The sequence below is a fragment of the Silurus meridionalis genome, chromosome 9 (genome assembly GCF_014805685.1).
Source record: "Silurus meridionalis isolate SWU-2019-XX chromosome 9, ASM1480568v1, whole genome shotgun sequence".
Classification (NCBI taxonomy): domain Eukaryota; kingdom Metazoa; phylum Chordata; class Actinopteri; order Siluriformes; family Siluridae; genus Silurus; species Silurus meridionalis.
Genome location: NC_060892.1, coordinates 11,499,979 through 11,515,917, shown reverse-complemented (window position 1 = coordinate 11,515,917; position 15,939 = coordinate 11,499,979). Strand labels below are relative to the sequence as shown.

Below are 15,939 nucleotides of genomic sequence, written 5' to 3'. Positions count from 1 at the left end.
ACTCCATCAATTATCAGCAGAGCAGTGTATACATTGTGTAAATACAGGTCATGTGATTTAGATAATGCTTATGTCAACTAGCTAAACAGTATTTTGTTGTATTCTGTCGGACTTTCTGGACATGCCATGTAATCCACATTTATAAAGCATGGCCTGCAACAATTAACAACAAACAGGAACTGATAAGATGAAGTTTTCTGAAAGATGTTAAAAAAGTATGGAAGGAGTTTCCAGTATCAGTGCTTTGTAAAGATCAGAAAGTTTTCCAAGTCTTCAGTGTCTAGTGGTTTCTCTGTACGTTGCAGCTTGTGTCTTATTAAATTCAGGAGATGCTGTTAAGGAAACTATGGTTTGGACATGTGCAGAGGAGGGACATGGGGTATCTCGGTAGGAGAATGCTGAGGATGGAGCTACCAGGAAGGAGGAGAAGAGGAAGGCCAAGGATTAGGTTTAAGGATGTGGTGAAGGAAGACATGCAGGTAGTTGGGTTGAAATAGGCAGATGTAGAGGACAGGGGGGTATGGAGACGGATGATACGCTGTGGCGACCCCTAATGGTAGAAGCCGGAAGAAGATACTGCTAAGGAAACAAACACTTTACTACTTCAATGGAATTGAAACCTTGGCTTGTGGAAGCTTTTTATTTATGATTTTTCACAATTGTATATACATTGTAAAAAATTAAATAGAAAAAATAACACCCACAGGCACCCTGGCTTCACATGACAGATTCCCTGGGGCTGATGTACTCTTAAATAAAATGGTTTTGTTTTGAAACACTCATGATCATGATGGAAGACAAAACTAAAAAACACCTTGTCCACATATAACGCCTCCAGATAAGATACAAAGGCTAGGATGTGAATAATGCCGCTTCAAGTACTAACTGCATCTAAAATAAAATGTCTAAAATAATATAGTAAATAATAGATTATAGCTATAGCAAAACCACAATTGCACTCAAATTAGTTTACAAAGTTTAACATTTTTTTTGAACCAAAATGCTGTCTGTAAGAGAACTTCCAGTTGTGATAAAAAAATACTGTCACCCTTTGCAGTCATGTCAAGGCGTAACTGTTTGGAAACTGCTGATCTTGAGCCGTGTAACAAACTTAACCTAAATTCAGCCTTTTTTTTTATTACTATTTAAAACGGAGTCATAGAAAAATCAATAAAATCATTTACAGAACAACAGACCCCAAAAGTCCCAAACTAAAATCAAAATATCTCTTTTTTAGTGGTTCTGCCCATTTTGTGTGCGAGTAGCAACCATATACATTGCACTGAGATACAGTTATAACCTTATATTTTAAATACAACATTAATTCACATTTTAGAATAAGATGAGCAATATGTAAATATTTGTTCACAGACTTGTTTATATAATTATGTGCTTTCTCAGGTGCATATGTTGCATTTTGTTTCCCGTGGCAACATTTTCCTACACTGTCCTTGTTTTTGAAACTAAAAGCAGTTTTACTAGAAAACATCTAGAAATGTGCAAGTTTCTGCAAGATGACACCAGTTGAAATTGTAAATATATTTTTTAAAAGAATCCTTTGAGGAGCAATAAAATGCTTGTGTTGTCCAGTAAAAGTCATGTCCATCAGTTGGTCTGATGCCCTAGAGATGGCTGTTGTAATGGCTTTGGAGAACTTGCAGCACAGCTTCAGGACAGCAGGGAGAGACTTTTCCAGCTTCAACTCCACACTTCTCAAGGTGAGAAGCAGACGACTTTAAATCATGTGAAACTTGACTCCTGAAATAGAGAAATCCAGAAATTTGGATTTGAAAAATGGGAAAACCATGTCGCTATCTTCAGATCAGGCTTTTGATAAGAACTAATTGTGTTGTGTGTGTATACATGTTTAAAAGAGGGATGAGACATGCAAACCTCTGTGGTTGTCCTGCTGCGATTCTGAAAATTTGGACGTTTCTGCTCATGGATGTCTTGTAATCTAGTGATGAGAAACTTCTTGTCTTCCCCCTCCTGATCATGAGAATGTAATGAGTTATGACTTTATTTAGTAAACAATAAAAGAAGCCATAATCACAGCTAATAGTTAGGAATTAAATAAACAGTAGCGAAAATCAAAAATGATAATTAAAATAAATAGAAAAAAAAAGAAACAAATAAATAGTCTTAGCCCAAATATAAGCCAAATAACGATTAATATAACGTAGGACCTTTTTTTGGTTTGGTTTATTAATTTTTTATTTTATTTTTTTACACTGACGGCTGAAAACTTTAATAGAAAAGTTAATAAATTTTTTTTGTAAACCAAAACACCTCCCATAAAAACAAAGAAAAATTATTGAAATTCATTTCAATAAATATCAAAGAATCTGTATATAAATAGTCATAGTATTACAATCATCCCCAAGGGTCCAAAGCATTGGTTCATCAATTGGCAAAAAAACCTCAAAAACCTCTAGTGCATGGAACAGCTCTGTTTTGTCGATTTGTTTTGTTTGTAGCCAGCATAGATATATCACTAATTGTTAAATTATAAAATAAGCAACCAACCAGATTGAATGATTAAGTTTTGATGAAAGAATTTTACACTTTATAGATTTCATTTCAAATGCACATGATCTAGGAGGTAAAAATATACTACAAAGTAAAGAAAAGAAAGTCTGGTTTTTTTTACTAAATGGCCATTCTCCTCCCAGGTTAATACGTGTGGAAATACTTCCGCTGATGTACGCTAATACGTCTTGTCAGCATCTTTAAAAAACGTTTTATTCACACACTTACATTTTCAATCTGTTCCTGTAGCAGCTCAATAATCTTCCTCTGTCCATCCACCACCTGGCTGTGAAAGTAGATTATAATTCTAGAGAAGATGAAAAAGGTGTATTAGTCATGTTTTTAGTTCATTTATCTTCTCTTCAAACAGCAGGTTTATTTTGACTGTGGTCTGCTAAATGACAGAATAAGGATGTATGACATACAGGAAGACTCCAGCAGCGAGAAACAGAAAGAAAGGGTTCTCCACCAGGTATGTATGAACCCAGGTGAGCCAGGTCAATTTAGGGTTATCCTTGGCCAGCTCTTCTACCCACTTTTTTCCTGCCTGAAACATTGTGTTGAGGCCACGAAAAGGCCCACACTGCTCAGATGGTTTTATCCTGCACCACAGGAACATGCAAGAACATGTGGGAAAAAAGGGGGGCAGAAAGAAGGAGGAAGTTTAATGATAAATCATGAGAACATCAAATCACATTTTGTGTACGACTTGTTAACTCACGTCCACATGGTGTAGGTGACACACACTGATGCACCCAGGAAAGAGGGAAAGCAGAGGAGGGTGATGAAGAATGTGGTCATCTGACTCGCCCTCCATGGCTTTCTGGGAGCCTGACAGTTCATCATCAGGCTTGTCTACAAGAGAAAATGTAAATGAAAGGGAGATTATCCCACAGCAATTTGCCAGACATTTGTACCTATTTAAAAGTTACATGTAATGTAGTTTTAAAAAAAAAAAAAAAACAGGGCCATGGAAGCTCTGTGTGAGTGGTTAAGACGTTGAGATTCTGATCTGAAAGTTAAGAATTAAAATCTCCACACCACAAAGCTCCTACTTCTAGACACTAGAGCATAGGCCTCAACACTCAACTGCTCAAGTGTAAGAATTATAAAATTGTGTGTTTCTCTAAAATGACAAATAAATAAAATTAAATCTAACCAATCCAAATAAAGAATCAAACCCAGTAATATCATCACTTATAAATATTTTACATACAAATACATATATTTAACTTCATTTGAAGTTTGAACCAGGAAACACCCAGGATCTAAAAACTAGTCCACTCTCTCCACCGCCACACTTTTCTGCTATTTTTTTCTGTTCGCACTACAACACTTTAATCTCTGGACTGTCACTTTAACTGTGGACTTGCACAGCACAGTGCACTTTATACCACACCACACCTCACCGCACACGGTTACTTTAAGGACAATCACATCAACCACCTTATGTGATTACTGTTTATGGTCATAAGCATACCTTGTATATCCACTTTGTTCATTATTATATATATATATATATATATATATATATATATATATATATATATATATATATATATATATATATATATATATATATATATATATAAAATATTTTTTACATAGTTTATGCTTTTTATTTATCTGCCTTATTTTTCTTTCATTTCACTGCATGTCATATGCGTGTATGTGACAAATAAAATTTGATTTAATTTGATATTGGAAGTGTGCTGCTCTGTGGAGGCTCCACAATATTATCATTTATGACCCTGTGTAGTGACCTTATACAGGCGATACTGATTCATATATACATTTACATTCAACTTTCAAAACTAAATATTTTTAACATACCTTTTTCATGTAAAAAAGCAAGAACAGCTTGATAACCTGCACTGCAGGCAGAAGGGGTGCAAACAGCACTCCCAACCTGCACACAATCACACAACATATTAGCTGTATTGTAAACACAATTGCAATATGATGTGTATAATTCAAACAGAAACAAGAGGCACATTTGTCAGTGTTCTAGGGAACTTGAAATTAACACATCTAAAGTGTGAACCCAGTTCCTGAATGATTTCCGGTCTAGTCTGGAGTATGCTGAATGATCGCATTTCAGCAAAAATGGAGAAGACAGAAAATGATATCGTTTGTCATGTAAATGTCTTCTGAATATGCCCTGTAACTGAAGCATTTATCAAGAATAGATTTAAGAAATACATAATTTTCTTCAAGTCAGTAAATCTTAAAAATAAAAAAACCACTGTGATTAGTGGTTTAATAGTATTTTGGGGCAAGAATATGATAAGGTTGTTTGTTTTACTGCACTTGATTGCAGTTCTGCTATTTATGTGGCAGCAAAGGCTATGCTTCTAGTAGTGTGTAAAGAACACACATCCAGAATTAATCAATCTTGCCGTCTCCACTTATTTTAACTCCATTTAGCATGGCAATATGGGATATGTGATTTACCAAGCTAATGTCTGTCCATATATAAGCTCAAGAACATTCCGGGCAATATCAAACACCGGCTTTCTCTCCTTCTTCAAAACCTTTTGGGAAAACAATCTATATGAAGAGAAGATGTAAACATGTCAGTTTAAGCAAACTGTTTCTCTGTAGTGTAAAATGCTGCATGGTTTTAGATTACTTAGTGTGTCATGTTTAGGTGGTACAGTAGGACAGAGAGCTCACCTCCACAGAAACTCCCCAAAAAAGGTATTGAGTATTGTGAAGACAAAGTCCATTAGCAGGAATCTGTATAGTTCCTGCCCTACAAAACTCTCCCAGCACTGACAAGAACATAAAACAGCATATAAACACACATGTGCACATACACACACACACACACACTCGTATATATAATGTATAATCAAACATGTGGGGTTCAAGCTAAACCTTGTGCCAGTGTTGGGTAATTTATGACCACCCTTTCCTACACTACATGTTCTCATGGCATGGCTCTGCATGTCTGCTGGACTACTTTAATAAATATTAGTATTCTGGCTCATTTCGTCTTTTATATCTTTGCATCAGTGATATGGCACTTTTTGTTTCTAGGCTATACATAATTACTGTTTTCAATAAATTGCCTAAAGCAGCCAAATGAGGTGTCCATTGATATCAGGACCTCTTTAGACTCCAAATCTGAGGAGTGTTTCCCATAACTTAAAACCCAAAGCAACAGCTGACTTGATGCTCCTTTCAATAACCTCAATTAATATTTGTTTGCTTTTGCCAAAGATTGTGAGGGAAGTCCTTCATACAAGTCTCTGTCTATAAACAGTTACTGTAGAAACAATAACTTGTTACAATGAGTATTAATATAAAACCTCATTTAAATTACAGACAGAAACCATGGTCAAAGAAATTAACCAGCATTAACCGGATCACGTTTATTACAATTCTATAACGTCACATTTCCCCACCCCTAACATATGTTTACCAACCAAAACAGCAGCTGAATACACTGAGCTCAGTGCAGGATTTATATACTGTAATTAATACCATGTGAATCTCTCACCTCGTTTGATTTCGTTTCAGTAGACGGCACACGACTAAGCCAATGATGACACAAGACTCCAAGCACACTCACTTTCAACATTAAATTCCTGTTTAAAAAAAAAAAAAAAAAAAAAAAGACATAACATACATACAAGAATATGACAAATAGGTGTTTTGGAAATCATTCTTTAATCTAACAGCAATATATAATAAATTATGTAAATGCTATACCAGTAAATGCTTAAGCAAATGTTAAGTAATAGTTTCTAACAATAAGAATTCCTGAGAATCATGAGAAACATTTTAAATTCATACTTTTAATATGGAAAAGCTCAACACTGCATAACTGTTGGTTCAGGTGTTAAGAGTGAGAGAAGGGAAAATCCAGACACCAGTAAAATTACAGAGGTTATGAGACTAGCTTACTAGGAAGTGTTAAAGGAATCATGCGTCATATAGAGGATATGAGGTGTGTTGTAATTTCTAAGAAAATACTCTGTGACTAAAACTGTACCTGGAATCAATGTCAGTTAAAAACTACCTGAAAATGGCAACATAGTTGCGTGTGCATGGTGACTCATAGTCTTCCATCCAGGCCACAACATTGAAGAAGCCGGGCAAAAGCAGGTTAATCGAGGACACAACTACAGGCAGAGCCAGCAGGCTAATTTCCTTCCACAGGTCATTGCTGATTTTTGCATATTTCTGCAGACAGGAAGAAATACATGAATACAGATCAGAACATCTGGAGACATAATTCAGAAAGCCAAGTCATAAGCCTGAGGGGGCAACCATGCACACACAACTTTGGAATTCTGGGCCTGTTGTTCAGAATGTTCCCCTACTGACTTACATAAGTGTAACAGATACTGCCTATTCTTGAAAAATGCAGACAAATCAGAGTGAGACAGCGAGTGATTGTAAAATCAAGGAAGCTAATTTAAAGCACTTAGATCAAGGAACAAGACGGCATGAATTAGGTTAAAACAGTAAAAGACATAGCAACCTGTACATTTTTCATCATCTACCGATTCTTTCCTAAATCGGAAAAAATCAGAACAGGCCATGCTCACTGCAACAAGTGATAAGAGTGAACAGAGTAGTTTATGAAAGAATTGAGCGCACTAGCAAGTATAGTTTGCTACATGGAAGGTTTAACAGCAAATCTCTATAAACGTGTGAGAGTGTATGCTTCCTACCGTGTGCATATACTCTGAGAAGTAGTACACGCCAAGGGAACACGCTACAGTGATCACAACGCATATAACCCAGGCCAGAAGCTGGATAGACAGAATTGACATGCGCTGCAAGAATGTAGACTTCTCCTTCTTACGAGTCACCTCTGCTAGTAACTCCTACACATATCATACAAAGTGAGAGAAAGGTCTACATCAGCAATGCTTACATGCTTTTATAGGTTTTATAACAAGATACATATTTTTGAGCATTAATTTGCAATACACAACAGTGTGTGAATTCTTCTTACTCTGAGCTGAGTGGCGATGTTTTCAGATTGGAGCCGAATTGAGGATTTCTTGCTGACTTTATAATCCCATGAACTGAAGACTTTAATGGCCAGCAAACCTTTGGACCGGTCAATCCGGAAACTCTGTCCAAAAGACTTGGACATACTGTAAAGAGTCATGCAGAGGCAATGTAGTCAGTTGTGTATAAACATGGATGGCATGTCAAGTCTATTAACTATTTTACTGTCATTAAAGACTCAGATTAGATAAAGTGAATTTAAATGTAATTAAATCTCACAAAAGCGCACTTTAAACATGGGCTGAAAGAAATGGTTCCAAAACTGACAAGTATTTTTGTCCAGAATGTAGATGATCAATTGAGATGTTTGTTGTTTGAACTTTTCTAGTAATTGAATACACGTATGCAGGTTTGGGATATATCAATACTCTACATTTGGGAAGTAAGATGTAATTTTGGACAAATTTCTCAAATTGGCTAGGGTTTACGGTAAATCTGACCTGTACACGAGGATGATGCAGGTGATGAAGAATGCCATTCCAATAGTGAAGAAATAGGCAAGAGGCATGTTGTAGCTTAGACGATCACCACAGGAACGCTTGTTTCCAACATAAGTGCAGTTGAAAATCTTGTTACTGTAGTAGCCATAGTACATCAAGGAGTCTTTAAAATAACCCTGAATGTGTGTGGATGTGTGAGAAAAATGAAGAGAGAAAAAGAACAGTAACTGGTAAAAAATGTATAATGCTGTAGGAAAAGTGTTGTGCATTACCCCATATGTATCGCTACAATATCTCACAAAAGTGAGTACACCCCTCACATTTCAGCAACCATTTTATTATATGTTCTCAAGAGACAATACCATAGAAGTGAAACTTGGATATATTTTAGAGTAGTCAATATGCAGCGTTATAGCAGTACAGATTTACTGTACTTTAAAAATAACTCGACATACAGCCATTATTGTAAAAATAGCTGCCAACAAAAGTGAGTACACCCTAAGTGAACATGTCAAAACTGTGTCCAAAGTGTCAATATTTTTTGTGAGCACCATTGTAATCCAGCACGGCCTTAATCCTCCTGATCATGAAATTAACCTGAGCTGCACAGGTTGTTGCAGGGATCAAAGCTGCTGGATGTTAAACACATGGTGATTCTTCACCTTCCACTTGAAAATGCCCCACAGGAACCCCATTACGACTTCGGTCTGGAGACATACTTGCCCACTCTTTCACCTTCCTCAGCAAGGCTGTTGTCATCTTGGCGGTGTGTTTGGGGTCATTATTATGTTGTCATTATAACTGCCATTCTGCCCAGTTTCTGAAGAGAGGGCATCATGTTCTGCCTCAGAATGTCACATTGCATGTTGGAATCCATGTTTCCCAAAAGGAACCACAGCTTCCCAGTACTAGCAGCACTCATGCAGCCCCAGACCATGTATACCAGCACCAAGTACTCCTCATGAGGGCGTCACCACACATGCTGGGCACCATCTGAGCCAAGCATGTTTATCTTAGTCTCATCAGACTACAAGCCATAGTTCCAGTAATTTATGCTTTTGGACAGGTTGCCTTCAGCAAATTATTTGCAGGGTTTCTTGTGAGCCAGCTTCAGAAGAGGCTTCCTACTGGAACGACAGCCATGAAAAAATGACTTTCTGCAGTGCTTGGCATATGGTCGGCCGAGGAGACCTTACGGTTCTGCAACCTCTAAAGCAATGCTAGAAGCATTCATGCCAGCTTCTGCACCTGACGCAGAGCACAAGGACATCTTTGATTGACCCTTACAAGTGAAAACAGTCTTGAAAAATCTCTGTTTGACCCTGTCCACTGTACTGCAACTCAGTTTCAGGGAATTACCTGTCTTCTTATAGCCTAGTCCATCTTTTTATAAAGCAACAATTCTAATTCTCAAATCCTCAGAGAGTTCTTTGCATGAGGTGCCATGTTGAACATCCAGTGGTCAGTATGAGAGAATCCAAATTTAACTGCTCTAATACAAGATACACAAATTTGTATGGTCCTGTCAAGCAGACAAAAACATGAACACCATGAATAGGACATGTGGCTTTGCATGGTTAAGTGACATACAGCGGTTATCATTTTGTTTATCATTCACTTCTGTTGAAAGCTATTTTTGCAACAATGGCTGTATGTAGAGTTATTTTCAGAAGACAGTAAATCTGTACTGCTATACAAGCTGCATAATGACTTCTCTAAAATAAATCCAAGTTTAATTTCTATAGTATTGTCCCTTGAGAAGATACAATAAAATGGATGCTGAAATGTGAGGGGTGTACTCACTTTTGTGAGATACTGTAAGATTAATTTAAAATAGGCACAAATTATAATTGTGAACACTACCCATGAGCTTTTGGGTGATTTTACACTACAAAACTACATCTTAATCTGCATAAAACGCTGTTTAAATACCAGCCTTTCTTAGCAATGGTCTGTAATGTTAGAGAAAGATAAAACACCATAACCTTCAACTGAAACCAAAACTCCATGCCATCAGAAGATAATTCGATAAAAGTATAGACAACATCCCTTTGCGAATTTCACAATATATATATAAAAAAATAAACTTTAGCCAAGTATTTACCTTTAAGCAAAAACACATTAGGCTCCCTTTAACTTTTACTCTTTATTTATTTTTATAGTGTTCCAGCACTGAGAAATTTCCCCACTGCGGGGCGAATAAAGGTATATCTTATCTTATGATTATAGCAAGCTACAGCAAAACTGACTTTAGTATTATTTTTTATGATACAGTCTAATTCTCAAAAACTATATATATGCCCTAAAACAGGGCAGCGAAACAGCAATAGCAACACAAATATAAATGTGTAAGTGTGTCAAAAGAAAGAAAAACAGTGTTTTAGTAATGTATTGGGATAACTGGATTATATGGGACGGTATTAAAGGATTGACACCATTACATCAGAAGCAACTGGAGTTTGACTATGGACTTTGAAAGATTTTAAACGGCGCTCTCCATCGCAAAGCATATGATTTAACTTATGTTCATATGAAGGCTTACCGTCCCTGTTAGCACCTCGAGGCCATATTGTACAGATGGGGCAAATACTGTTGGGGGCCAAACAGCTTGGGGGACCACCAGAAAGAGCCCAGTCACCAGGACGAGGAAAACATTGAAGAAAAACAGTTTCCTGAGGAACACAAAATAGGAGAGGACACCTGTCCCAAAGCGACCGCTCACTGTCTTCAGAGCCGTTTGCCATAACTGCAGTGTGGAGTGTAAGGACAGCCAGCTGTAGCCACTTTGTCTTAAAGCCTGATATAAATACAGAGGGGGGGAAAAGTGTGAGAGAGAAATCACTTTCCTGAAACTTCAACACTAATAGCAACATTATCATCATTGTAAGTTAAAGGCAATTTGCAAAGCATTTTAAGTTAATTTCAGTTACATTAAACGACAAACAACTGAAAAATAAGCATATTAAAATTAAATAGGGTTTGGCATTGATTTAAACTTCAACACAGAGCTGCAATCTACACCAGATGCAAGTCACATACTAGTGTTATATTTATTTTTGTATTTATTTCTGTATCGTCTTCAGCTGGTATGCTCATGACCATTAGATAATTATAAAATATGTGTTTGCACTGTAACTGTTAAAATTCATTAATTCAACAACATTTTCGCTGAATGGCACTGAGCTTGGCATCAGTATTACTTAAATTAAACACAAATGTGTACAGTATCTCACAAAAGTGAGTACACCCATTTTATTATAGGTTCTCAAGGGACAATACTATAGAAATACAATAAAAAAAATAAATAAAAAAAATAAAATAAATAAAATAAAATAGATAGATAGATAGATAGATAGATAGATAGATAGATAGATAGATAGATAGATAGATAGATAGATAGATAGATCTAACATTTTTATTGTATTTCTTTGTGTGAGCACTATTGTTATCTAGCACTGCCTTAATCCTCCTGGGCATGGAATTCACCAGAGTTGCACAGCTGTTGCTGGGATCCTTTCACAATGGCATCAAGGAGCTGCTGGATGTTAGACACATGGTGCTTCCCTGGAGACATAATAGGCCACTTAAAATCACCTTCACCTTCCTCAGCAAGGCAGTTGTCATCTTGGCGGTGTGTTTGGGGTCGTTATTATGTTGGAAAACTGCCTCTCGGACCAATTTCTGAAGAGAAGATATCGTGTTCTGTTTCAGAATGTCAGCGTACATGTTGGAATCCTGTTTCCCTGAACACCAGCAACACTCATGCAGCCACAGACCATGATGCTACCACCACCATGCTTGACTGTAGGCAAGGCACAATTTTCTTGGTACTCCTTAAAAGGCCGTCGCCACACATGCTAGACACCATCTGAGGCAAACAAGTTTCTTAGTCTCATCGGACCACAGGACATGTTTCCAGTAATTCCTTGTTCTTGGACAGGTTGTCTTTAGCAAATTGTTTGCACAGTTTTTTGTGAGCCAGCATCAGAATAGGTTCCTTCTGGGACGACGGGCAAGCAAACCAACATGTTGCAGTGTGCGGCAGATGGTCTGAGCACTGACAAGCAGACCTTGCGCTTCTGCAACCTCTACAGTGAATACAATAGCATTGCTTTAAAGGGTGTACTCTCTCTTTTGTTGCCAGCTATTTTGACAATAATGGCTGTATGTTGAGCTATTTTTAGAGGACAGTAAATCTCTAATGCTATACAAGCTGCATATTGACTACTCTAAAATATATCCAAGTTTCATTTCTATGTTATTGTCCCTTAAAAGATATACACAAATGGATGCTTACATGTGAGGGGTGTACTTACTTTTGTGAGATACTGTATATTTGGACATTTATAAATAAACACGTTTTAAAACTAGACCAATCAGCTGTTTACAATTTGTGCACAATACAGCATAATATGTATTTCTTTTTTCTGTTCTAATGGATATGCGTTACAATCTGGAGTTTCCATTCCAATGCTATGCTCTATACCAGAAATGTCATTAGCACAATTATTAATGATTGAGTAAGTGGGACAGAATTTCCAAAGAGTGTTTTGCAGTTCTGGAAAGAGAAACTCACAATGAAAACACAGTCTTTGAGTTGACTGCAGCAGGGGACTTGGTCAAGGTGGAGAGAGCGGGCTGTTTTATTCAAGGCCAAACGTCTGTGTGAGGAAAAACACAAGATGCTTATATTAAACACTGCATATTCACAAAAACACCATCTTGGCAGTTATTAAGCCCCTCATTTAGAAGCCTAATTTAGATCCACTAAATAAAGAATAAATCAAATTACAGACCCATTTCAAATCTTCCCTTTTATGTCTAAGATTTTAGAAAAGACTGTGTCTGCCCAGTTATGTTCCATCTTACAAGAAAACAAGATCTTTAAAGAGTTTCAGTCAGTTTCCAGGCCCCATCATAACACAGAAACTGCTCTAGTTAAAATCACAAATGACCTATTTTTAGTTTCAGACCAAGGCCATATCTCTCTGTTAGTTTTACTAGATCTTAGTGCTGCATTCAACACTAGATCATGACCTTCCCCTGGATCGCTTACAGAATTACATCGGCATTCGGAGACAGGCATTAAGCCGGTTTAAATCCTACCATACCGATTGTTACAATTTTGTAGATTTAAATGGAGAACTATCCAGGTTAATGCAAGTAAATTATGGGATGCCACAAGGTTCAGTTCTAGGACCCCTGCTTTTTACAATATACATGCTTGGAAAATATTATTAAATATGTAGCTCAATACAGCTCAATTGGCTCAGTTAACGGAGTGTGTTAGAGAAATAAAAGATTGGATGATATCAGAATTTAATAATAGAAAGTTATAAGATAGATTTAGCTTATCGGCCAAAAAAACAGTACACAGATGCTCCAGCATTTTAACCTGCATAGACGGATGCACTGTAAATACTAGGTCAACAGTAAAAGACCTGTGAGTTGTTTTAGACAACAACTTGTCTTTTGAAAAATCATAATCAACCATATTACAAAAACAGCCTCCATCTACCTCAGAAATATTGCTAAGCTAAGAAACATGTCTATATCTGATGCAGAGAAGCTCGTCCATGCATTCATGACATGGACTTTTGTAATGCATTACTAGGTGGATGTCCTGCATTATCAATAATCAAGCTACAGTTAGACCAGAATGCAGCAGCCAAAATCGCCCACCTTAACTGTTAAATTCTGTAAAGCTGCTTTGAGATAATGTCCGTTGTGAAAAGCGATATAGAGATAAACTTGACTTGACTTAATGTTTTAATCACAATGCATCTAGACAACTAGTAACACTCTGTTCATTCAATAGTTTAACTGTGGCTGGCTCTAAAAAGGAAAAAACTGCCATTATTTCATCATTCACCCTTCATAAAACGTTGCTTAATAAATAAAATATATCTGTGTACATGCTAGATAAGGTCTTCATTGTAGATAGCGGTGACGATAAAATCACCTTCAGCGTACAGAAGTTTGAGAAACAGACATTCTGTTTATAGAATATGTACACAAAAATAAGCAGTCAAGCTTAGTATAGAAGTGCATACCTGAGTTCCCTCTTCTCCCCAAAGTTTAATGGAATAGCCTTCAGCATGCGCACCCGATCGCCCACAGACAGGTTCTGCAAGTTATTTACTAGCCGCTCCCTTTTATTCTCTGCTTACAAATACAAACCATACTAATTATTCACATATTCTTCTAACAGTGTGTTAGTGATTACTGTTTTATATACTGTACACACAAAAGGTCTCCTCACCTTCCCTGTCAAATTGCTCAGCATTGCGATCAACACGGTAGCCGCAGATGCTGGGCCGAGCAGAGCGGGAGAAAGAGCGGATAGAGGGTTGGCTCTGTCTGCGTCTGCACATCTGCATGGTGCGTGTATAATACTGAGAAAGGATCGCACCTCGGCTGCGTCCTAGGATACAGAAAGACAACATGATAAAATGTGATTCGATTAAAATTACATAGTGCTTGAAAAAAATCCATGGTTTTGTTCACACAGCAAGGTAATTCAGACTTTTTAAACAACCAAACCAGAGGTTTGCTATATGCAACTTGTAATGAAGTGTGAGTGCAGCGGGTGGGCAGGATTAAAGATGTACTCTAAGGAGTGAAAGTGACAGCTTTTTCATTTTCTTTGAGCTAGTAAGAAGAACAAGGATGTGTGGGTGGAGCAAAGCTGAAACTAAAGTGCTCAATGTTCATTCTTCTCAAAGTGCTAGGACTTGTTTGCTTTAAGTCTTATGTTACAGTCTGTTAACTGTGTCAAGGGGCAAAAAAAACCCCCTAATGTGTGCTCTTACACTGGGTCTGTTGTGCACTCTGTCCAGCATACTGCTGATACTGTTGCAATGAGAGGGTTGAAAATTCGATATTTAATTGTAGATTAACAGACCAGAGAAGTTTAAACATATTTTTCGCTTATGGTGTCATTGAGGACACGCAATAGTCAATATTCTGGCAAAGTGTCAAGCTTAAAGCCTAGTAAGCTTATATTACATATTACAGATAATAAGCCAAGCACTTCATAAGGAGCTGATATAGAACAAGAAACAGTGTTAGTAAAACACAAACATTACTGCTTTTATTAATTTATTGATTAGAGAAAAATTGATAAGAGAAAGATTTGACTGAGCAAAAAAACTACACAGTTAAAACTGCTGTCTATTAAATACAACACTGACTACAAACGCCTGCACATAAAATAAAAAAGAATAGATCCCCTTTCATGAATGTATATATTCAGCCAATATGTGCTGAATGTGTGATGTTTGCACGTTTTAGTTTGCACAGGTGAAACCCTGCTGATTTGAAAATCTTTTCGTGTATTGCAATATATTTTTGGTGACACACACACACAAACACACACACACACACACACACACACAACGTAGACAGCACTAACCAATAGTGCGGCTGGGCATTGAGGAGAGAACTCTGAGAGTATCTGAAGACCAGCGCTCGTCCACCAATGGTTCAGCTGCCCCGCCATTCTCATCAACAGCAAACAGTGGAAAATCATCTGAAATACATTCAGACAAAAGTCCTACCTGAATCAATCTCACTATAAAGTAACAAGCTGCTAATAAAATAAACTGGAATAGTCTCCCTTATTGTCATTCATGTTTACATCCAGTGCATCCGGCCCATCATGTGACTCAGGGCTATTTTTGGTAATCTGTGGGAATGATACAAATCTGTCTGAAATGGGCAATCAAATGTCTTACAATTGATCCTCTGTTAGATTCATGCAAAAGAATGTAAGCCATTTTAAACCAGTGAGAAATGGCTGCACCACTGCCCAGATGTGCACCCAGCAAAGAAATTCGGAGCTTAAACTGAGAACGCTAAAAGTAATGTAACAGAACCATTGTATTAAAATAAACTGGCTGTAGTTCTGTGATCCCAAATACTTGTGGCTTCTGAACAG

General features: G+C 37.1%; 1 protein-coding gene across 3 annotated transcripts in view; it reads right to left on the bottom strand.

The window, feature by feature from the left end:
* Nucleotides 1–608: 608 nt before the first annotated feature.
* The window catches only part of tmc6b (transmembrane channel-like 6b), a 28,381-nt gene continuing 13,050 nt past the window's right edge, over nucleotides 609–15,939 (bottom strand). For 2 of the 3 annotated variants that reach the window (XM_046857895.1, XM_046857894.1), the window contains exons 4-21: nucleotides 15,415–15,531; nucleotides 14,263–14,424; nucleotides 14,054–14,165; nucleotides 12,577–12,661; nucleotides 10,543–10,797; nucleotides 8,001–8,176; nucleotides 7,502–7,646; nucleotides 7,215–7,370; nucleotides 6,557–6,720; nucleotides 6,035–6,122; nucleotides 5,206–5,303; nucleotides 4,984–5,079; nucleotides 4,363–4,438; nucleotides 3,251–3,384; nucleotides 2,955–3,131; nucleotides 2,758–2,836; nucleotides 1,894–1,989; nucleotides 609–1,758 (exon numbers count right to left, since the gene is read on the bottom strand). In XM_046857895.1, coding sequence (XP_046713851.1) covers nucleotides 1,741–1,758; nucleotides 1,894–1,989; nucleotides 2,758–2,836; nucleotides 2,955–3,131; nucleotides 3,251–3,384; nucleotides 4,363–4,438; nucleotides 4,984–5,079; nucleotides 5,206–5,303; nucleotides 6,035–6,122; nucleotides 6,557–6,720; nucleotides 7,215–7,370; nucleotides 7,502–7,646; nucleotides 8,001–8,176; nucleotides 10,543–10,797; nucleotides 12,577–12,661; nucleotides 14,054–14,165; nucleotides 14,263–14,424; nucleotides 15,415–15,531 — 2,234 coding nt within the window. In that variant the 3' untranslated portion in view covers nucleotides 609–1,740. The remainder of the gene's footprint in view (nucleotides 1,759–1,893; nucleotides 1,990–2,757; nucleotides 2,837–2,954; nucleotides 3,132–3,250; nucleotides 3,385–4,362; nucleotides 4,439–4,983; nucleotides 5,080–5,205; nucleotides 5,304–6,034; nucleotides 6,123–6,556; nucleotides 6,721–7,214; nucleotides 7,371–7,501; nucleotides 7,647–8,000; nucleotides 8,177–10,542; nucleotides 10,798–12,576; nucleotides 12,662–14,053; nucleotides 14,166–14,262; nucleotides 14,425–15,414; nucleotides 15,532–15,939) is intronic. The other variant, XM_046857896.1, reaches the window with a different exon arrangement.